We start from the raw sequence: 23,418 nt of genomic DNA, 5'->3' as shown, positions 1-23,418 counted from the left end.
ATACACACAAGTATATTTAGAGCAGTACTCCCAAAAGCTTTATGGTTTGCGCGTTGGGGATAAAACAGAAAAAGGCGACATGGGTTCAATCCTCTTTGCGACCAAAATTTTGAATCACTTTTCAGCTCGATTATACGAGATTTTTTTTCCTGAATCGGACGGAAGACCTCTCGTTGCTAGCAACGAGATCGTTTCTAGTTATTATTATTTTTTTTCTTATTTGTTCTCCGGTACTTTTTTGTCCGCGAGTGTTCTCAGAAACTGTTCACCAAACTAAGTTAAAACCTTTTTAGGGTTAATGGGTGTGTATGTAGATTTGCGGAACGAAGGTCATTTTGCGCGCACGCTTGCAAGAGCGGGCGCGTGAAATGAGTGAAATGACCAATATATATTTAATATAGCCGTAACTTTTTCATTTTTTGATGAAATGCTTTGAAACTCATTATATAAGGATATATTAATAATGTTAATAATATGACACTGTCAAATTAGCACGATCTCACGCGCATGCACGTGCGCTTTGCTCTGATTGGCTGAAACAAAAACCTCTATATCTTTTCTGTTTTTTGATAAAATGCTATGAAATTTAAAACATAGGCATACTTTAGGATGTCCTACAAAATGATATATAACATTGCCATGAAAACATGCGCATGCGCGTGTGCTGCAATCTGATTGGCTTAAACTTTAAATGGCTATATCATTGTTTTTCAAAAATCTTTATGAAATGCTTTGAAACATAGATAGTCATATATTAGATTGCTACAAGAAGACATGGTCGTCATGCAAGATGCATGCACGTGCGCTTTGATCTGATTGGCTGAAACAAAAATATCAATATCTTTTTGTTTTTTGACAAAATCCTTTGAAATCTTGGACATAAGCATGCATTAAGATATCTACAATATGATATATAACAATTTTCATGAAATGCATGCACATGCACGTGTGCTGCAATCTGATTGGCTTAAACTTTAAATGGCTGTAACTTTCTTGTTTTTCAACCAAACAGGATAAAATTTAGAATATGACATAGACATAATGGACTCCTACAAGATGGTATGGTCATCAAATGCATGCACGTGCGTGCACGTGAAATTGGTAAAATTAAGAATTTATCTGAAAAACGGTATTTTTATATTTTGGATTTTTTATTATTCTTATGTATATAAAGTTATGTTAATGGTTTAGACAACATGCCATAATCATTATGCATATGCATTCACATGCGCACGCGTGCTATGCTAAAATTTGAATACAGTTAATAGCATTGTAGCCTTTAAAACGTTTTTATGAAATCTTAAATGCATAGATCATTTTTTATAAAATGTCTTACAGGAATATGGCACAAAAAGCGATTTGGGGAGCGTTTGGGGAACATCTGTAACGGTCCCCGTTACAATTAGCACTAGTTAAATTAAACTTTTACAGTATAAAGTCCTCTTTATAAAAAATTTCAGCAGTATATAAAAAGAGTCCTTTTTTGTATATACATGTATATAGTGATTACGTAAAATCAAAAACAGTATGTTACCGGCCCCTGTGATTTAATCTGATTGAAAATTATTTTGTTTCATGAACTTAATCCTGAGTTCCTATCAATTACTAGGGTTTTAATTTTGCAAATATTTAGGACATACACCCTGTTTTACCAACATGTCTGTTAATTTTATGAACATGCATCTTGAAAAATGCTTTAAAAAGTTTAGGACAAAATGTATTTACAGATATCAAATTAAAAAAATCCTATACAATATAGAGATTTGTCGGAGAAGAAAATGAGGTTTGAAATCGAAAAGATGATTTCTGTCATTATTTTGTTATGTTTGCATTTAGTTTCCTTTATAAAATTGTCTTCCATATATTTAAAAACACAATTGTTATATATTAAATATTCAACATTTGTTTTCCTCTTGATATTCTGTACTTAGTGTGCTTAAATGTAAAAGAGCATCAATTGGCATACGTATACCAGTACAGTGCAATGCAACACAAAGTGAACGAGTATAAGAGTGCTCGCAATAAAATCGTGAACAAAGAAGTACACATGTACCTACGCCGTCTTAGAGGACCTAAAAGATTAGAAAAACAGTAAGATTATCACAAAATGCAGCTTTTAATGAATTCTTGTCAAAACGTTCTTGGCTACCAAAGCAAAAAATAGTTTCCAACAGAAATCATACTTTGACAAAATTCAGACTAACCCTAATAAACCCGTGATTGCTCTTCCAAACATTCAATACATGCATTAATTTGACATTTACTTGTATATGAAAACACTTTAATACTTATATAAATTAAAATTTTTTAGAATGATTACAAATACTAGTAAGTGGCAAACAGGGCTTACTTGCGCAGACTTTGTTAAGAAGTACGTGGAACAGTCTGGATTTCTCTAAGTCGTCGATGTCGTCCACGCGGTAGTAATTCCTGGCGCCACTCGATATCCCGATCATCTCCACGTGGTCCACCCGATGTCCCACCCCAATACCGAACACCTCCACGCCGTGAAACTTCAAATCGTTAGCTTCCTGTCTCGTCAGGGACTTAGCCATCGGGAAAGTAAAGAGATCGTACCTACCTATGTGTGCAAATTCACCATTTACTTAGTATTTTAACATAAAGATGACTAAATCGGTTACTCTTGCAGAGACAGAGTTCATGCAAGAAAGACAATCAAACACGTTTAGAGTTGAAACAAAGGCAACATTTTGTGGATCTACATATGTTTTATCTCCTCGTAACGATGTTGGGAGGGGGGTATAGTAATGATAGCGTGTGTGGGGGTTACTTGGTCCTTTGTGCTAAACGGAAGTGAGGTAATTTGCATTGGAATCGATGTTGAATAGTGCTTTGTTTAATAAATGCTTTTTTGCAAATGGATGCTCCGCTTTGCGTTGATCTTGCTGGTTCTTATTCATGATGTACGTATTAAAATATTCAATGTGGAATTGAAATAAAATGAATGTTCAACAAATCAGATGTAGCCAGGATGTTAAGGTACTCTTGAAATATTCAGTATGTTTTTTAAATAGTTTACACATGTGCACAAATTCTCAGGCGTGATAGGTCCATATAATAGTTTTTCAATGCAGATTTGAAAAGCATTCAATTTAAATGAACGATTGGGGAATATTCATGCAATTTGTTATTAAATATGAAACAAATGGAGGCTCCTCTTGTAAGGTAATAAAAAAGATTTGATTCCGTGCTAATACGTACCTGGGTTTGTCTCTCCGTCTGTCAGAATGACGGCCAGATTCTTGACGTTTTCTCTGTCGCCGGCCTTTGGAACAAACACTTCCTCTCTAGCTTGCTTCAGTGCCCTATATATAGTGGTACACATTCCGTCCGTGTACGGGATACTCCTAATGGCCCTCAGTACCTCATCCTTCGTCTGATATCGGTTAAAGTCGAACTCCAGTTTGCTGCCAGCACTGAAGGTTATCACGGCTACTTTGGTTTTGTTCGGTCCTATCTCGTATCGCTCTAAGACCCGCTCCACGAAGTGTAGCTCCTTTTGGTACGCCTGTAGACCAAGACTTCTGGAGGTGTCGATAAGGAATGCAATGTCGGCATCCTGAGAACAATCTGTTGTCAAGTATCAAAAAAGGAGGTGGGGTTCATAAAATACTTCTAATTCAAATTAAAGACACAAAAATATAAGGCACAGACCGGAAGGTTATATGTACTAAATTAATTTGACCTGTAATATTAAGTTTTTATAGTCTATTAATGCGTTTGCATTTACGAAGGTATGACTACATGTATATGTTTTATGTCTACAACTGTACCTGTACTCGAAGACTCGGCGAGGTTAAAGATCAGTTGTGAGTCTGTGTTACCTAGAATATAAATTAATCGTAATAAATGATTTCTTAATTTGACTGGAAATAAAGTTTTGATTTCAGTACATTATACAACATTCAAGTATACATGAATAATGTTTACATTTGGCTACCTTTATTATGCAGTTGCATTCTTTTAAACAATGCAACTGATATTCTCGTTTCATCAACTTGTTTGTCAATAACTTAAACCTCGTTTCAGAAATTTTTCGTACGTAGAGCAGGCTCTTATTTATCGAATCAACTGAGAGATATTAACCCCATGCGCGGGTGATGAGAGTATATTGCTAGATAAGTAAGGGAAGTTGAAAAAAGTAAGTAAAAGTCTCGGTTGTTGTGTTACTATTAACGCATTTTCTGGTAAAATATCCAAATATGAAACAATATGTCAGACTTAAATCTTTAATTTCAACCTCACTGGGATATATCCTGTCAACATAAGAATAGAAATAGTAGATTTCTCTACAATTCTCTGTTATCCTTGGACTTTCAATAAGGCGTTGCATTCTCGACGTTACATACTTAGCGTTTTTACTGAAAAAGCAACTGTCAATGATATCAAAATGCCTAAACTTTAATTTAATGTGGGGAATGGCTGCATACAGAGTTGAAAAGTAGGAAGTTTTTATGTTTTTAATTCTGGTAAAATTTGGTGTTTTCTTTTCCAAAAGTTCCTTGGTATTTTTAAGTACGCCTGTATCCACATCTGACCAAACGAGTAAACTTTTTTGATCGACATCGTGTATACCATTTATTGCAAGATACCAGCAAAATTATCAAGAATTTCTGCTTGCTCCATCTTTCTTCATGGATAAGCAAACTATCTTTGCGAAAAATCTTTAAAATCAACACTTCAGAATTACGCCACTCTAAGTGAAAACTTTTCGGCTTAGTCCCCTCTCACCGTGTTTTGTTGGTATATCGGATAGTTAAACAAAAACCTGCTTCTGTCATTACCTTAATACACATTGCTACCATACATCTCGTTAGTGTAGCACAACAAAGTAACAATTTAAACTTGAGAGCCATTTAGTTTTGCTGTCCGGATCAGTAAGGAGTCAATATTATTTTTGTATAATAATTTTAAGTACATTGAAGTTTACTAAAATCTTGCAGACCCATCGTTGGTTTGAAATACTACATGTAATTAGTGTGTTCATTATTCTGTAACTTTCAGAAGATAAACCATCAAAATGGAACTGTTTTCTTAATATGAAACACACAGGAACATTGTAAAACAGTAATAAGCTTTTTGGACAATTACAAATTATATTTTTAACGTTTTTCAAAACACATAATAATATATATATAATAAATATAAAAAACATGGTTTTGTTGCCCCCCCCCCCCCATCAAATATAAATTTTCGACATCTAGTAAAGAAGTTCTTACTATATTTTATAGAAAACTATACCCATTAGTGTTCTTATGAAAATTATGCTTACTTTCTTACATGGACTTTTTTAAAACCCTTGTTAAGAATTGTTATATAGGATGGGCGAAAAATTGAATGTTCATATTGCATATATTTTCCATAATGGCAAAATATTATCCTTTCCTTAAATTTTGTGAGTATTTATGTCCTTATGGATTTATTGCTTGTATACCTTGTTTGTGGCGTTTCATGATCAAGAGATGTAATATTCTCGAATAAAATATGCTTTTAAAATTGCTTATACATGTATTTTCGTTTTTATCATGGTGTAAGCTGTAGTTTTAATGGATGCACATGTAAAAGCAAGAATTGCAGTTTTTGCTGCCTCCATCTTAACAATGTGATGGCCTTCTCGTATTCGTTTTTCTTTATCATAATTTATATTAATATTTTTTGGAAAAGTGCTAGTAGGCACATATAATCAAACAAACAGGTACATTAATATTTTTTTCAATTTACAACAGAACGTTCAAATCTACACCCCCTCCCCTAAAAATAATTATTCAAAAATGCGAAAGTGTTAGTACATCATATACATAGACAAAAAAAGGCTTACCTAGCCAAATGAGTATCTACAATAGAAAATGTGAAACAGATTTTCAAAAAATGCATAGAAAATTTCAAATTTAGGAGAACTTTTACACTTTGCGAATTGGAACATGTATGCATCTAATAAATTGTTTTAAATGAAGCATTATATTACAGATATTTTCTGTTTAAATTAGTTTTAAAAGAGAAAAAACTTAATTTGGTCAAAATAAATCAATGAATACATCTTCTACTTACCAAAGATAAAATGTTAATATATACATTATAGTTATCCATAATGGAAATCAAGGCAGTGTATGTTGATTATAGCTCGTTTGCGTATTTGAAACATTGTGATAACATCATGCCGAGCTATTACTTCATGGGACCCTATTTTTAAAAGACTCCAGATTATCTTAATTTGGCTTAAATTTGTACACTTGGTCTGTTATGACCACTTACACCGTTAAACGGATTGACGGAAAAATCCGGATAGAATGAAATTCTTCTATCAATGAAGCCGATATCGTTAGCGTGTACTGTTTACCTAACCCCAAAGCCTTGTCATTTTTGTTTAAATGTCTGAATTAATTGGATTTTAATATGATTAATTTCAGGTGGTCAGTATGAATGCTTTTAATTTTTGAAAAATCAAAGAAAAATATTTTACCACAAACTTTGGCAAGAGTGTGAAAGCTCTCAACAATATTAAAATTCATTTAGATTAATCCTTATTAATCTCATTTATTGATGTCTTATGAAGTGGCGAAGGATTTTCAGTACTATAAAGTCGTGAAAGTGTTTGTGATTTAGTAAAAAATGTTTCAAACAGGAGTAGGTCGTTAAAATTGAAGCTAATGATCTTCAGATAATAATTTACATTGTAATTTAAAAATCAGCAATGATATAAAGACTTTCAATATTTAAAAATAATGTCTGTTTAACACATGAAGGGATAAATACTTTGAAAAAATGAATTTAATATCAAAACAAGAATATGTTTAAAATTAATTATAGATCTTGTGGTAAATATTCTAATTTTAGTTTTGACACTTTGTTCCGCTTATTCAAATAAAAAATCTTGGATAGTTTGCTGGTTTTACGACAATATCCCAGAATATAGGTATATTAATCTCTACAGGCACGAAGTGGGGGAGGGGTGACAATCTGTTTTTAAATTCTGTAGTTTCACATACAAGAAATACTTAGTCTTTCTTATACGATAAATGGACCAATTCAAGATATAAAACATGAAAAAAAAATATTTCTTAAAAAACAAAATGAACATCATAATTTTCTTAAGGACATATCAGTGAACTTGCTGGCATCGTTCAATTTTTGCAACAATTTTTATATGACATTGAAGTTAATGCTTGATCAAGACCATTTTTTTTGTTTCTGATGTTCAGTATATAACACTAAAATATGATTCAGTAATTTTCGCATGAATCCGAAATTAAATTCAAATTTCGGTGAAAATATCGTTACGGATGTTAGCGTTACGGAAGTTAATTCCCCAGCAATAAAAGTTAAAATTTTCTATCTCGGCGATAGTTAAAATCAAAGATTGTGTTAGGATTTTAAATAAAAGTATGAAGCATTTCGCTCCCAAAATAATAAAAAAATTGTATACCTTTAATGCAAAAACTTTCCTGAATTACCGTTACGGAAGTTAAATTTTTAAGGGAGTCAACAGTTTTTCTGTAATTAATTTTGTTTTAATATTTCGAGAATGTAATCGTCTAAAATAGCTGACTCACTACTAGAATCAAAGATATAAGATTCCGTGGTCACTTTCAGATGGGTTTCAGTTCTTTTTGAAATCTGCTTTCTAATCATGAAATTTAAAACAAAATCGTTATGGAAGTTAATGGATTTTTAGCAACATGCAATGATTTCGCATGAAAGAAGATGCATGCATTTCTTTGCGAGAAGTGGTTTGGTTTCTTTTTATACAGGATAAAAAAACTTTTTTTTAACATTCATCGCAATCTGTTTGGAACTCTTTTACGACTGAGAATTTCATCTTGAAATTGTAAATGAATGACATGAAATGAAGCGACGCATAGTGAGGATTTGCAGTTTTTCAACATTATTTTTTATCAAAACGTCAGTCTTGAACCGCACATTAGATAAATATTCAAAAACCGTGTGTGTATATTGAGACTTATCGATCATAATATGTGTAGTCAGGATATTAGAACGGTATATTTGTAAGCGACATAGAAAAATCTTAATTGGACATGTTTTGTAGAATGACTGTTATGCACAGAATGGGGGGGGGGGGGTCTTCACTCGTCGCTCGTTCTATACTTACTAAGTTCTTCTGCAATCTAACAGTCTAAGTCAAGTAAAAATGTGAGGGTCGTACTCCATCAAATAATATATTTCATTTAAATTTTTTAGACAATTAATAATCAAAATTCATAAAATAAATTTAGAATGAAAAAACTTTAGAGGACAAAATGTGACGTGGATGGGTTTTTTTTTAATAGGCATTAAGGGTTTTTTTTATCTGTTTTGGCAAAAATTATAAAATCTTGCCCGGAACCCCAGCAGCTACATGTTTTAGGTCTGTTAGAGCTCTGGTTCCCCTCTCTCTTGAAAAAAAAAAACTGGTTCTTTTTGCAAATTCTTTCAGGCGTGAAGTTTCGCGGGAACCAGATAATGTTTTTCTTCACACGTGGGTTGCATGCAGTTTCAGTGTCTGAATTTTAAACCATGGCAAACAGCGCTGGAAATTTAGGTAAGTTAAAAAAATCTTTGATATTTCACCTTTTTTCATTTATAACACATTCTTGTGGCTTTTACAATTGGTAAAAGCGTGGTATTTTTATGTTTACACTTCTTAATTGTTTGTGAGATCACACGTGGTTGACCTGAGAGCTAAGTCATTACCCTTGTTGACGGTCTTAGAATCATTGTCAGCATATTTCTTATGCACTTTCGTGACTTTGTCAATAACTTATGTCACAAGCTGGACAAAATAAGGCCATTTAAAGTTTTCTCAGTCCCCCCCCCCCCCCCCCCCCCCCCCGCACACACACACACACTGACTTACATGTACCTAACCTAATTACCTATTCACTATAAACATACAAGTCAAAAATTTTAACACAAAGACTTTATTAATCAGAAAAATAATGTTATCCAAAGGATTAAACTCTATATTAGTTTATTTTTTCTCAAAGATCTACTCCAAGTAAAATCAAAAAGTTTTCATTTCTACTTTTAGACAATTATTTGAAATTGAAAGATTTAGAATGTTTTGCAGAAAAGAAAATAATTTCAAGACTCCTAGTTTTGTTTGTTTGTTAATTATTCCCTCTGGTGTGTAAAAAATCAGGGCACAAAAAAAACTTAGAATGGCCTTAACTATGCTGTACATGTACAATAGACCTATATGTACTATCTATCATGTTTTGTCAATCGACACCTTTCAAGGCTTTCACGCAAATCATTGCCTGCATGTTAACAACTGCTTTTTTTGGCTGTTTTTAACTGATGGTGCATTTTTTCCCTGTTTTGTTCACACTGTGAGGAGCTATCATATAATTTTCAGCATAGTAATAATTGATAAGTCACAAAATGATGTAGGTAACATGATATAAGGATGTGGTAAATGAGAATGAATTCAAATTACTTTGAGGGTGGAGAAATTGAGGGGAAAAAACAGACACCCCCTCCCCCCTTCTATCCTAACCCATAATTTTTTTAAGATTTGCCTGCAAATTGGCTGCAATTAACTTATACTTCAGAAGCAGGGATCAAAATTAATTTTATTTCCGCTTTTCCATTGGTTAAAAATTCTTAAAACATTGCCAAACATTATTTCATAGGCTTTAATCCAGTTTCACAGGTTAGCTGTTGGCAAAAAGTGAAATTAACACTAATATTAAATGAAACAATAAACAGCTGTCCATTTTTAACATGTTCTCAATACAAAGGTAAAAAACCTGGGGGGGTTGGGGGGGGGGGGTGTCGTTTTGACTTAGATTGCCTGCACATGTACCCCTTAGTTTTCACTTGTCATATCAATTTTACTTGTTGCAGGCAATTGGAAAATTAATGAGGTCTATCCATCAGAATCCACTGAATTTTTAGCTTTTTACTTTCAGCTCTTTTAAGTGTATCAGAAAAAACTGGCTTGACAGAATTCGCACAGAAGTTATCTGCCCTTGGTCTGAAGCTTGTGGCATCAGGAGGGACGGCCAAGTGTATTAGGGATGCTGGGATACCTGTCAGGTAGAAATAGACAACCCATTTATTTATATGTTTGAGACTATATTGAAATTGTAAGAAACAACAAGTCAACTTAATGAAATTTTGAATGAAATGGATTCATTGATACTGTATTATGGGAAATGAAACTCATACTTCTGTATTCAGCAAACAATGCTTTAAAGAAAAAAGATCTGTATCATTCTCAAATGTCATTCAGTCCTGAATTTATTGTTGTGCATTTCATTATATAATATAAAAACTTAATTACCATTATAAGAAGTATATTACCTTTCAGTGATGTGTCAGAAATCACAGGTGCCCCTGAAATGCTTGGAGGGAGGGTCAAGACTCTACACCCCACAGTTCATGGAGGTAAGTTTGGAATGACTTATTACTTTACATTTCCTTATACCTTAAGTTTAAATGTTGAAAACTCATTCAATGTTAAGGAATATCTGAAAGAGATTTAGTTCTAAATATCTTTTTGTTGTTACTGCATTATTATAAAATTTTGTTTGTTAATATAATAAAAGATGACTACCTATAAATGCTGAAATGATTTTAGAAATCTGTGATTTGATACTGAAGATTAACCATTTTTTTTTAACATTATTTTATTCTGAATATAAAATATGCTGGCACATTCTCCCCACATGTTTGGCATTTATTTCTTGTAGGTATTCTGGCCAGATTAACTGATTCTGACCAAAGTGACTTGAAAACACAGAACATTGAGATGATCAGGTATATTCACGGTTATGTCTGTAACTTTACTAAAACTAAAGCTAATATGCCTTAAAATGACCCTAGCAATTAGGAAAATACATAATACAGCTCTGTACTAAGCAGATAAAAAACTGCAACTAAACACAGAAAAACATATCATATAGGGTTTTAATTTATCATAAATTTTTAAGAGCAATTACAGTAAAACTCATTTAGTACGAACATGGATATTGTGAATTTTTACAGAATCTGAAGTAGCCTGACAGATATTAAACAAGATCCATTTTATACTTTGTTGACAGGCTGGTAGTGTGTAACCTGTACCCCTTTGTCAAGACAGTCGCTGATCCTCATGTTCTGATTGAGAAGGCAGTGGAGCAGATTGATATTGGTAAGATGCTTTGATTGATGAAGAGAAATTTGTTTAAAAAGCATCTTCATAGTCCTTAACAAGACAGTACATGAAGCAAAAAAGTAAAATGTTTTTTTTTAAAACTTAATATTCCAGGTGGGGTGACACTGCTGAGGGCTGCAGCCAAGAACCACATGAGGGTGTCTGTGATTTGTGACCCAGAGGACTATAACAGGTGCGTAAGGGTACCAATTTACACCAAAACCACATGAGGATGTCTGTAATCTGTGACTTGGAATACTTCAACAGGTAAGTGGAGGTACCACTTCATGTCAAGAACCACATGAGGTCTGGGATCAGGGACCCAGAGGACAATAACAGTTAAGTAAGGGCACCACTTCAAATGAAGAACTGCAAGAGGGTGTCTGTAATCTGTGACCCAGAAGACATTAACAGGTAACTAAAGGCACCACTTCAAGAACCACATGAAGATGTCTGTAATCTGTTATTCAGAGGACTATAACAGGTAAGAACACCACTTCAAGTCAAGAACCACATGAGGGTGTCTGTAATCTGAGACCCAGAGGACTATAATAGGTGAGTAAGGTCACCACTTCAAACCAAGAACCACAAGGGGGTTTCTTTAATCTATGACCCAGAGGACTATAACTGGTAAGTAGGGGTGCCAGTTCAAACCAATAACTGCACGAGTCTGTGATTTGTGACCCAGAGTACTATAACAGGTAAGTAGGGGAACCACTTCACTCCAAAACCATATGAGGGTGTGACCCAGAGAACTATAATAGGTAAGAGCACCACTTCAAATAAATTTACACCCAGCTTATTATAGAACATAAGATGGAGCAAAACATCCAAACATATTACTATTTGATTTGGCAGATTTTGCAATCATATTGCATGATCCTTAAGTAAGTATGTCGAGACAAGAAGAATTTTGGTGTTGGCATAGTTCAAATTTTCCAACATCAGTAAAGGTGATGAAAATTTACTGATTTTTGTTCCCATTTATACTCTAGAATGAATAACAATATTTACTGATTATGTTGAATTTTCATGAACAGGGTTCTGGATGAGTTGTCCAATTCACCAAGTAAAGATACAACTCTGGAAACTAGGAAAATGTTGGCAGTGAAGGTGAAAGTCTTCCTTATCACATTGTGCTAGAAAGAAAAAGCCATATAGATATTGATTAATCATACTGTTTATCACTATTCATACTTTATTTAACTATGAATAATTCCTGCTTTAGGCCTTTAACCACACAGCTGACTATGATGCTGCTATATCAGACTACTTCAGGCGTCAGTATAGCTCTGGAACCTCCCAGCTAAGTCTGAGGTATGGGATGAATCCTCATCAAAAGCCGGCGCAGATATCAACCAACCTTGCTGAGCTCCCTCTCAAAGGTACATAACTCTTACTGAACACAGTTCAAAGGTACACAACTCTTACTGAGCACATTCAAAGCTACACAACTCTTACTATATACACCCAAATGTATAAAAACTGTAAACACACTCAAAGGTACATATTACTTATTCCTTAAAACGCCCATTCAATTTTTACTGAAAATATGAATTTTTTAATAAACAAAAGGTACATATCTCTTACTATTCTTTTAGTTGTGAATGGATCCCCAGGGTTCATCAATCTTTTGGATGCTTTAAACGGTTGGCAGCTTGTAAGAGAGCTAAAGGCAGCATTAGGAAAACCAGCAGCCACATCATTTAAACATGTCAGCCCAGCAGGTAGGTTTTCTCAGAAGGGGACACCACTTCAGGAAAAAAAATTGAAATAATGTTCCTTTTTTCCTCCAAATATTTAAATATTCAAAAACCTTTCAAATTTGAATTGAAGGTTAATTGATAAAAATTTCTTATGTACAATTTTTTTGAAAAAAAAAAGACGAGCATAATCTGACTTGTTGATAGGTGCTGCTGTTGGTGGCCAAGGGATGTCAGAGACTGACAAAAAAGTGTGTATGGTGGAAGACATGGAGGATTTATCTCCCTTAGCAGAAGCCTATGCAAGGGCCCGGGGTAAGTATATCGATACATGGAGGGACCTTTTCTTTCACACAATGTTCATTTATGATCAGATGAGAAAGTTCGTTGTAATATATTATTGTGGAAATACGGGCACTTACATAGTGTATCTGATCTTAAGAATCGAAAAGCTTGTTGGCTTCATATTGACAGATTGAGATTTTGATTTTCTTACTTAAGGAGCTGATAGGATGTCCTCCTTTGGAGATTTTATCTCACTCTCCGACCCCTGTGATGTACCCACTGCTAAAATCATCTCCAGAGAGGTCACTTTCACTTCTAACTGTATTTCATTTTCTAAAAAAAAAAAAATGATTTTGTTTCTTCTGTTTGAAAATAACACAAGTAGTGTGTCATTCATTGCATTTTGTTCCTAATATCAACTTCACATAATTCTGGCATGGTAATTTTCTTCCAGGGCATGAGTAGGTTTCAAGCTCTTATATTATTTCAGGTGTCTGATGGAATCATTGCACCAGGGTACCTCCCAGAGGCCTTAGAAATTCTGAAGAAGAAAAAGGGAGGCAAATACTGCATTCTTCAGGTAGAAACTTTCAAATGCAGTGTCTTCAAATCTTTACCTTGTTAAAATGAATTTGTTTTTAAAATTAAACTAATTAAATTTAATGAAATCTAATGAAATTTATTTTAATTTCATTTGGTGACTTACAGTACAGGCAACGCGGATCCCGTATTAGACCGCGTCCCCTCCGCGGTGTATTAATCCTTTCCGCGTTACACCGTCGCGGGTTTTGATCGCGGTGCTACCTGAGACCGTGTTTACACCGCGGCGGGGCCAGCTACCGTTATTCTTCAGCTAAGATGTTCTTACTTGTAAAGTATTGTCGATTTTTAATCGTGTCGAAATGAGGGAGGGGGATTACGAGCACATTGATATTATAGATTTATACCATTACATGGATTCTTTAAAAATTCATTTTTTAAGTTTTATCAAATTGTTTGATAAAAAACATCTTTTTTTTTGGTACCAATAGTCACTCAAATTTAATTAATTCTCAAACACGTCTGTTAACAGTAATACATGTACAGTATAGGATGAAATAAAGTCGAATAATTTATCGAATATATTAACTTAAAGTTTATTTTCAAAATCAATAATACCACCCCAAATGATCTTCAAATTGCTAAAAAGGTATAATTAAACTTTAAATGCCATGATATCGCTTCTCTTTATATGCACTGTAATCCGGTGTTCACAATGAACCCGTGCAGTTGCAGTTACTTGTAGCTATGTGTTTATTTATCTGTGAGATTATATCAGTCATTTGGTTTCATTTAGAAAACTACCGTTACTTTTGTAAACATATCTGTTATAAATAATAGCATGAAAAACGATGATAAATAGTGATACATAATTACAATTAAATTTTAACAAAACACGCGTAAGTGTAGGAATACCGTTGTTCTATTATTATGCGCTACACTGTAAGACTATGAACTAAATATTGACGATTTTTATTTGTTTTTTTTTTTTTTTTTTTTTTTTTTTTTTTTTTTTTTTTGGGGGGGGGGGGTATTGTTAATAAAATAATCACAGGTCATTCTATTCAGAATATCAATAATATCATAGCTAGTATTTGAATGTATTTCTATTTTCTGCTCTTTTCGAAAAATACTAAAATCATGTGAATGAACATAAACAAATTTCAGATTTCTCCGGTTCAAATAAAACACAAACACAAATATGGGCCCTTAAAATATTTGAACACACAACACAGAAATTAACTTATTTTAATCAGCAAGTTGCCAAGCTTCAAGTTTTCAGATGTCTGTGTTACCGTTCGGTTTTCCTCTGGTAAGTTTGGTGTGGAGTGGAGCTTCCTCGAAGCGGATGAGAAGCCCCGAGGGAACGACGCTGTCTAGTGTACATACTACCCAGCAGGCACACAACGTTGTTTTAACGTTGAATATTAGTTGAAGTTGGGTTTAGACGTTGATAAATCTAGATACAATATTGATTCAACGTTGACTTTTCAACGTTGAAACTTTAACGTTGAATCAACATTGAATTCAAATTGAGTTGAATTGCCAACATTGATTCAACGTCGGATCTTCGCTGAGAGGGCCAATCCTATTTTCGCTGATAGATAATTTGGACTATGAAAGTGTCGGACTATAACACTGTCAGACAATAACTAGGTCGGACTTCAAAAAGTCGCACTACCGTATAACATTACTAACTATTATAACTAACAAGGTAAATATAACTGGTAAATATAGGAATTTTACACATTCAATGATAAATATGAATTCAGTACGAATTTGCAAAAGTACGAATTAAGACCACACGCAGTAGGACATCCGGAAAATATTAAAAAAGACAGCATAACACAACCCTCAGGACTCAACACCAAGATTTAATTTAACAAATACTCTTTAAAGAAAACATTTCGGCATGTCAGAGTACTAGTATCATTGAAGAGACATAATTTGTCGAAATACATATCTGGTGCATCAAAAGTTGTACCGTATAAGATTTGCATCTTACCTTGGAATGGTTTCATGTTCTGGACTATTTCATGACCACATGTGAAAATACAAAACGTTTGTAAATGCTCGGTTTTTGTAACATGATTAATTTATAAAATGTATTTTGGTGAAAATTATTGTAACACAATTAACTATTGATAGGAAATTAAACACTTACTGTTTGCAAGATATATATTTTTCATATAGTGATATACCGTATGTTTTCATTTAAGAGGTTCCGACCCCCTGCTATAAATTTCACCTTAGAAAGTTTTTAATTTGTAATATTGATTTTCATAAACAACAATAAAATTAGAACCACATGGAAAATAGTTTGAGGTATAAAGCGCTGCTTGTTTTTTCAGAAATTATTTTTATGTGCAGATCATGAAATGAAGAAATTGAACACAGAGAATAGAAAGAGCAACGATTTATTACCACAACATTAAATATAATATATGAGGTGCCTATGAAAATAAGACTTTCTATTATATCTATTTAAATCATGTTAGAAAACATCATGGAGCGATGTTTCCTAAGTCAGAAAATCACAATGTTGTATGTGGTTGTAAGAAAAAAAATATATATCTGTGATGAGGAGTTATCTTTCTTCTAAATATTTCTTCATGTGAAAAAAAGTCATTCTAATTAAACATAACTGTATTAAGTTCTTGAAATATTAAAACATTTTCAAAATGGTCCTTAAAAAAATACAACTTCAATTCAATTTCAATTTATAAGGCTTTTGAAGTAAGAATTTAATGTTCCATTGTTTAATATAATAAAACAATTACAAAGAAATTGGCAAAAGAAATAGAAAGTAATGTTTCCATCTTATGTTTGATCTCATCAAATTGACTACTCAAAGGTCTCAGAAAACTGAGTGTAGTGTCACTACTTTGTACTTTGATAGTCGTCTGTCTTATCAGAGGGTCGCTATCACTTCAACAATTACGAAGGCATCTTAGCAACCGTGTAATAAAACGGTTGAAATTTTAAATAAATATATTATTGCTATATGACACCCCCCTTTCCAAAATAAATAATTGAATAAATGTTGAATCAACTGTTTTTCAACATATAATCAACGTTGATTATCAATGTTGATTCAATGTTAAGACTTCAACGTTGATACAAATTTTCAAAATCTAACATAAAATCAATGTTGAATCAACATAGAAAAACAACGTTGATTCAAAGTTTATTCAGTGTTGTGTGCCTGCTGGGTACCTATATACACAGGATGTTACCTGAGTGTATTACCTGTATGCGTTTTCCTACGACATTGTAAAACGAAGCCGTTTTTTTTTTCATGTGTAGCTCATGGATTGAAATGCATGAAATAAAGAATTCAATGCCTTTGTTGCAGACAGAATCCTTTTTAAATTTTTTGTTTCAAATAAATATTTTCAATAATTCGACAATTTTAATAAACTGTGTTTTTCTTATCCACAAATGGTCAATAAACTGATACATCAGCGGTAGTTTTATTCGCTAGACTTAAGAAATTGATATACTGATCAAAAAGGAGGAAAAACGATCATGCACGTGCCTTAATATTGTGATATTTTTCTTCTCTCTCTCTCTCTCTCTCTCCTAACTGGTACAGATATAAACAGACACGAAATAACATAGCAATGGATCATTATTTGATTTAATTAATATCAAAATGAAATACTTCATTCATTTGTTTTAAAAGTTTTTTTTTGTACTTTTATTCTTTTTATACACTCCGTTTAAAAAAAGCAACAATAATTTGACACAAATTCCAAGGCTAATATCGCATCTGAAAATGATATCGATGAAATAATATTTAAACAATGAATCAAATGTGTTGTTGAATGGCTAGACAACGATGTGCACATCCAGCGAGCGTTACCCAAGGTATACTCTAAGACAGGTGTGAAACCCCCAGGGCATGTCGTTTCCTGCTCAGGCACTGCTAATCCCTATACACAGGAAATGATCGCGGCTAATACTTAATACACAAAGAAACAGAATTTGTCAAAGAAAACAAAAATATATGAATTTTTGCATTGAATATTTATTAACATAAGCTATAATTTCGTCTGTGAAGTTTATCATTACACCTGCACATCCTATCTTATCTATTGAACACGAAAATCGAGAAATATTAAAATTAAAAAGAAAGACATTGTTTTAAAAAGTAATACATGTTAATATGAAGGTGACAAAACGATATTTTTTCTTGATCTCTTGTATAAAGTTCACGTGCTCAAAGTTAATTCTCGCCATCGAATGCTTTTCGGTCATTTGACAATTTGAGAAAAATGCCTGCACATTTATATAAAAGAGGGAAATAAATTAAAGAAAAGTTTTCTTAATTTGGGAACAGAACATAAACGATGAGAAATAAAGAAGAAAAGAATTTTTTTTCTTGATATCTTGGAGAAAGAAAATTTAAGTTCACGTGCCCACTACATGTAACTGCAAATGCTCGTCATCGGATGTTTTCCGGTAATTTTACACTTTAAGAAAAAGCCTGTACATTTTATATACAATAAATCGAAATTAATTCATAAACAATATGAAGAAAAGATGTACATCCTTTTTTTCAAATGGATGTTGAAAATCGTTTATCGAAACTTAAACAGTCTGAGTTCAACATTTATTACAGTTTGCATATAATATGAAGATTTAAAGAAAAAACTAATTAAAATTTCTAGTATTTAATTTTGTTTCTTGATAGATTCTTAATAACACAAAATAATTAACCATTGCAAAGACGTAACAATTTAATAAAATTTTCTATTCAATTACAAATATTTATATGTAATTTTAGAAACAAAAATAAACTTATTTTTTCTTAGTTTAAATTCTATTCATAGCTAAATTAATTAATAAACACACGGTTTTTTTTGTTTTGTTTTGTTTTTTTTGTTTTTTTTTTTGTTACAGGGAAAACTCGCAAATTACAATTCGGGGAGATAACTCCCGTTTGTTTACGATACTAAATGTCAGTAATTGATCGATGATTTAACCGCGGCGGGGACAGGTAAGTGATGAATTTCCCGCGGAGGGAACGCGGTTTACCTGTCTACCTGGCCAAATACCGCGTTGTGATTATACCGCGGCGGGGACGCGGGAAATACGGGATCCGCGTTGCCTGTACTGTACTCAGTTTATTTCATTAGATTGATCCTGGGTATGAACCCTTAGCTATGGAAACCAGGACAGTTTTTGGATTACAGTTACAACAAAAAAGAAATGATGCTGTCATCAATAGTGAAATGATGAAAAACATTGTAACAGCTAGGAAACAGGTATATCGTTACACATTAATTATAACATCTTTTGAATATTTTCTACTTTTTATCGACCGCTTCTTATCGTAAATTTGTCAAATTTAAACTTTATTAATACGGGAATAATGGCTGAAAATATTGCACAAAAATCACATAACCCGACTTAATATGTTTGTTATTGTTTTTTTTTCAGTAATAGCTACAATTGTTAATTCCAACACTAACAAATAAAGAAAGCATTCAGTAAAATCTTTCTGTCATATGATAAATTGAAACATTAAAACATTAATTTACTTGATGCACAGTACAGTAAAACGTGTTTAGTATGAACACTGATATTGTGATTTCACAGAAATAGTGAAGTTATCTTGGATCCCCAGCTATATAGATTTAAAAAATTGCTTATGAGGATATAACATATGGATATTGTGAAGTTCATAGGTCCCAGTGACTTCATTATAAACAAGTTTTACTGTATTAATACAGTAAATTTACACCCACAGAGTGTTGTGGTCTATTCCAGCTTCTGTGGACACAGGAATTTTCTGATTGTATTCTTTCTGTAATTAACAGATAAACAAAGAAGCTGAGGAAGACCTGATTGTGGCTTCCATAACTCTTAAATACACTCAGTCCAATTCTGTGTGTTATGCCAAGGGAGGGCAGGTAAGACTGGAGGACATTATTTCTCTTGAAAAGAAAATATATAGGCATTTATGATGATATATATAAAAAATTATAGTCATTACTTTATACAAGCTGAGCATTCTTACTGAAAAAGTTGACAAACACTACCTCGATCTACATGGCATATTTACAGGCCAGGGGATATATTGACCATTAAATTAAGCCATAAAAAAGATTTCCAATTAATATAAAAAATAAGTCATACATGTTTGTAAAATAATGTTTCTAAATTCAAGAACAAGATCATGAAGAGTTTAAGGCTACTGCAATAATAAATGCTCAAGTGATAAGTCAGGGACTAAAAGATTCAAATTGATTGAGGTTTATTTCATGAATTCTTTTCGAAATGATTTTTGACTTTAAAAACTATTTATTAGTTCCCTTGTGCTACTACTGACACATATTCTACAAGCTCTGACTGAAACTTGATAGCATTCGACCTCTGGCTATAGTTGTCTTGACGACTTACATTTTGCTTATATACCATAATTATAAAGTAGTTTTCATTCACTGTGTAGGTGATTGGAATAGGAGCAGGGCAGCAGTCTAGGATACATTGTACACGACTGGCAGGAGACAAGGCCAATAACTGGTATGATATCACACAGCAGAAGTTATCTCCCTTACAAAGAGGGAGTTTTAAATGAATTTCTTTTCACATTTTACTTAGTGTTTTAGAGGGATGTATTTAAGAAACTGAGATTTTTCAAAACTAAAATTTTAAACTCATATATTGATATCTGCAGGTGGTTGAGACAGCATCCAAAGGTGATGACGATGCAGTTCAAAGCTGGAGTAAAACGGGCTGAGAAAAATAACGCTATAGACCAGTACGTACTGGGACTTGTTGGAAAGGTGAGATATATTACAGGGAAAGCTTTTTCTAAGTTTCTTGAACTTATAACCAATCCTTTTGTGTGAATTATATGATAAAATATGTTCAAAGCATCAAAACAAAAGGTGAAACCATTCCAGTATTGGCTTTTGGGATAACAATGTGAAGTTTCCAATATTGTTCGAGGATCATACTTCTTTGTCTTTGTGTGGTTGTTTATTTTGTATAGTGATAATTTTTTTTAATTAGGACATGGATAAGAATGCCTGGGAGGCCATGTTTGAGATTATTCCAGCTCCTCTCTCTGAGGTAGGTGTACCTTAATAATGTGTAAGAAACCTCGACTCCATGTTCAGTGAACTGTACACTTGCTTGCCTCCATGGGTTGGGTTCAAATTTCTGTTGATTCACAATTACTGAGAAAATTATTTGGATTTCTTGGTTTACCTTTGATTGCACAGTTTATATATACTGTAATTTTTCTGTAGAAAATGTGTGACCAGGTACAAAGCAAAAACTTATCCCACATGGAAAAGTATATCTACAGATTGTTTTAGTGATTAAATGTAGCAAAAGGTTTATGTTCAAGTGTGCTTATTATTTTCATTATTTACAGGAAGAGAGAACGGAGTGGATTTCTAAGCTGAAAGGGGTATCCCTGAGCTCCGATGCCTTCTTCCCATTTAGAGACAATATTGACAGAGCAGTCATGGTATGTACTAGAAAATTTATTTAATCATTTAAGGATGTGACAAAGGTGACAATATGTGATGCAAACAAAAAAAGGCCATAAACAGATGAAATGATTTTATTTGTGATATGTCCATTGATTTTTAGACTGAGTGTTTGACTGTGTATTTTACAGAGTGGTGTGGAATACATTGTGGTTCCGGGCGGGTCCACTAATGATGCTGACGTGATAGAGGCCTGTAATCAGCACGGGGTGGTCATGGTCCACACAGACGTCAGGCTGTTCCACCACTGATGATAAAAATAACAAGATCTGACAGAAATCTCTCATTATCTAGCGAGGTGCTGCAAATTGTTTCAATTAAATGATCTCTGAAATTTTATTTTTGTGGATTATACCCTATTCTCAGTGGGAAAGGGTTAATTGTTGCAGTTTAATTGTAGAACTTATAAATCATGTTTATTGTTAAAAGCATACATGATATGGATGAATTTACAAAGAAATTTGTATTTGTTTATTCCAGTATTGTGTTTATATCTTTTTCCTTTGTATATTTTTTTAATTCATTTCATAAAAAGAAAATTATGAAATTGACAATTTTTTGCCAGTAAGATTTAACAACTACACAATCACAACAAAAATATCAGTCTTTGAAGTGTTCATACCATTTGTGCAAAGTTGTAGAGATGAATATAAGGAAATTACTTTAATGTAAAGCTAAATTTAATGAGATGTCAACTGTGATTTCTCTTAATGCAGTAGTCATTAATAGAACTGTTTAATACTCATTTACATGAAATTAACATTTTTTATACATGTATGTTACAGGTGTATTTAGTGGTTGTGATAAGCTAATGTGCCATAAGTTTGATCATCATATTTTGACCAATATTTTCACTATTTTACTTGCATGTCAATAAAGTCGGGAACACCTATAAGATTTTGTGCATTTTCAGCTCATATATGATCCAAATGGTAAAAAGCTTATGCCTGTGGTTATTTAAAACTTGAGATGAAATAATGTTTTTTAAAAAAAGAGGAAAGCCCCAAGCCCCCTCCCCCTTTTATGCCACGGATCGAAAGATCCCAGGGTATATTGTTTTTGTCCTGTCTGTCTGTTGTCAATTTTAACCTAGCCGATAACTATAGTGTATACCACTTCAGTCTACATCCCACTTTAGAATTGTGTTACCATAGGGGGCATAGTGTTTCACTTAAAATTATTTTCATTGAAAAGTTTTAACGAAATAATAGAGTTATCGCTCTTTGTTTTCCCAATTTTATGGTAAATCATAAAATTAATATTGAGATAAATATTATATTTCAAATATATTTTTTGAATAATGACTTGGTGGTAGGCTACAGAAAAATTCTTCATAAGCAGTACTTATACTGTACATGTAGTTCAATATTCATTTCTTATATTATGAGCTCTACTGTAAGTAATCAGTTATGCTTTCGGATAACTGTGACTTTAATGCATGAAGGATCAAAATTCAAATTCAAAGAGGGTGCTCGAAAAAAAAGTTGACAGATTTATTTTTTAGTGGTGCAGGATTTGCGTGTAATCACGAGAAATGTTTAATTAACAGTCGTAAATGTCTATTTTTTCCTCTAGAAAACTCTAGCTTTGTAATAGATTGTTGTTTACAATCGTGCCATGACTTAAAAATCCAGAACATATCCTGGAATAAAAGTCGACAGAATAATATAATTAAAACTCATTTCAACCGCATCTTCTCAGTAAAGGAGAAATAAATGACCTATTTAGCCTTCTACTGGGAATGATCAAGATCTTTAAAAAAAGAACTTGGCTGCATGGGCGTCCGGATTGCAAGTTGATTGTACCGGGTAGAAGTGTATTCTGTGAAATCATGAGGTTACTTAAAAAGTTTAGTCAAGTTTTTATATGTACAAAAGCATGCATTAATAATTTGACAATAACATCAACAACTTGAATGGAAAGCACATTATTTTTTTAGCTCACCTGAGCCGAAGGCTCAAGTGAGCTTTTCTGATCACATTTTGTTCGGCGTCCGTCTGTCTGCAAACTTTTCACATTTTCGACTTCTTCTCAAGAACCACTGGTCCAATTTCAACCAAACTTGCCATAAAGCATCCTTGGGTGAAGAGGATTCAAGTTTGTTCAAATAAAGGGCCACGCCCTCATTCAAGGGGAGATAATTGAGAATTAGTGAAAATTTGGTGGTATGTTTTAAAAATCTTCTTCTCAAGAACCACTGTGCCAGGAAAGATGAAACTTATGGTGG

The 23,418-nt window shown here is 33.0% G+C and overlaps 2 protein-coding genes across 2 annotated transcripts; one reads left to right on the top strand and one right to left on the bottom strand.

The window, feature by feature from the left end:
- Positions 1 to 1,774: 1,774 nt before the first annotated feature.
- On the bottom strand, positions 1,775 to 6,364 carry LOC134275218 (collagen alpha-1(XII) chain-like). Its single transcript, XM_062757477.1, has 6 exons — positions 6,070 to 6,364; positions 5,840 to 5,855; positions 3,795 to 3,845; positions 3,223 to 3,591; positions 2,351 to 2,581; positions 1,775 to 2,072 (listed from the first exon to the last, which is right to left on the bottom strand). The coding sequence occupies exons 1-6, from the start codon at positions 6,106 to 6,108 to the stop codon at positions 1,954 to 1,956; spliced, it is 825 nt and encodes a 274-aa protein (XP_062613461.1). The 5' UTR covers positions 6,109 to 6,364; the 3' UTR covers positions 1,775 to 1,953.
- Positions 6,365 to 8,462: 2,098 nt separating this feature from the next.
- LOC134275217 (bifunctional purine biosynthesis protein ATIC-like) lies at positions 8,463 to 21,543 on the top strand. Its single transcript, XM_062757476.1, has 19 exons — positions 8,463 to 8,557; positions 9,930 to 10,056; positions 10,331 to 10,407; positions 10,713 to 10,779; positions 11,064 to 11,152; positions 11,270 to 11,348; positions 12,196 to 12,268; positions 12,384 to 12,540; positions 12,757 to 12,882; positions 13,066 to 13,173; positions 13,360 to 13,445; positions 13,634 to 13,723; positions 18,825 to 18,953; positions 19,509 to 19,601; positions 20,141 to 20,214; positions 20,369 to 20,477; positions 20,707 to 20,766; positions 21,074 to 21,169; positions 21,323 to 21,543. The coding sequence occupies exons 1-19, from the start codon at positions 8,533 to 8,535 to the stop codon at positions 21,440 to 21,442; spliced, it is 1,785 nt and encodes a 594-aa protein (XP_062613460.1). The 5' UTR covers positions 8,463 to 8,532; the 3' UTR covers positions 21,443 to 21,543.
- The last annotated feature ends 1,875 nt before the right edge of the window (positions 21,544 to 23,418 follow it).

This window comes from Saccostrea cucullata, unplaced genomic scaffold (genome assembly GCF_032062105.1).
Source record: "Saccostrea cucullata isolate Sc308-1 unplaced genomic scaffold, CSIRO_AGI_Scuc_v1 ctg5923, whole genome shotgun sequence".
In the NCBI taxonomy this organism is placed as follows: Eukaryota; Metazoa; Mollusca; class Bivalvia; order Ostreida; family Ostreidae; genus Saccostrea; species Saccostrea cuccullata.
The sequence above is the reverse complement of the archived record's forward strand: the minus strand, read 5'-3'. Positions and strand labels throughout refer to the sequence as shown.

What these genes read in the sequence shown, in the direction of transcription:
- LOC134275218 (XM_062757477.1), bottom strand. Translation starts at nt 6,108, where the DNA reads ATGGATAACTATAATGTATATATTAACATTTTATCTTTG. An exon ending in AGACGGAGAGACAAACCCAG is followed by an intron (nt 2,582 to 3,222) that starts GTACGTATTAGC and finishes TTGCACACATAG; the next exon opens with GTAGGTACGATCTCTTTACT. An exon ending in TCTTAACAAAGTCTGCGCAA is followed by an intron (nt 2,073 to 2,350) that starts GTAAGCCCTGTT and finishes CTAATCTTTTAG; the next exon opens with GTCCTCTAAGACGGCGTAGG.
- LOC134275217 (XM_062757476.1), top strand. Translation starts at nt 8,533, where the DNA reads ATGGCAAACAGCGCTGGAAATTTAG. An exon ending in AAACAGCGCTGGAAATTTAG is followed by an intron (nt 8,558 to 9,929) that starts GTAAGTTAAAAA and finishes TTTTACTTTCAG; the next exon opens with CTCTTTTAAGTGTATCAGAA. An exon ending in TTGTAACAGCTAGGAAACAG is followed by an intron (nt 18,954 to 19,508) that starts GTATATCGTTAC and finishes TGTAATTAACAG; the next exon opens with ATAAACAAAGAAGCTGAGGA.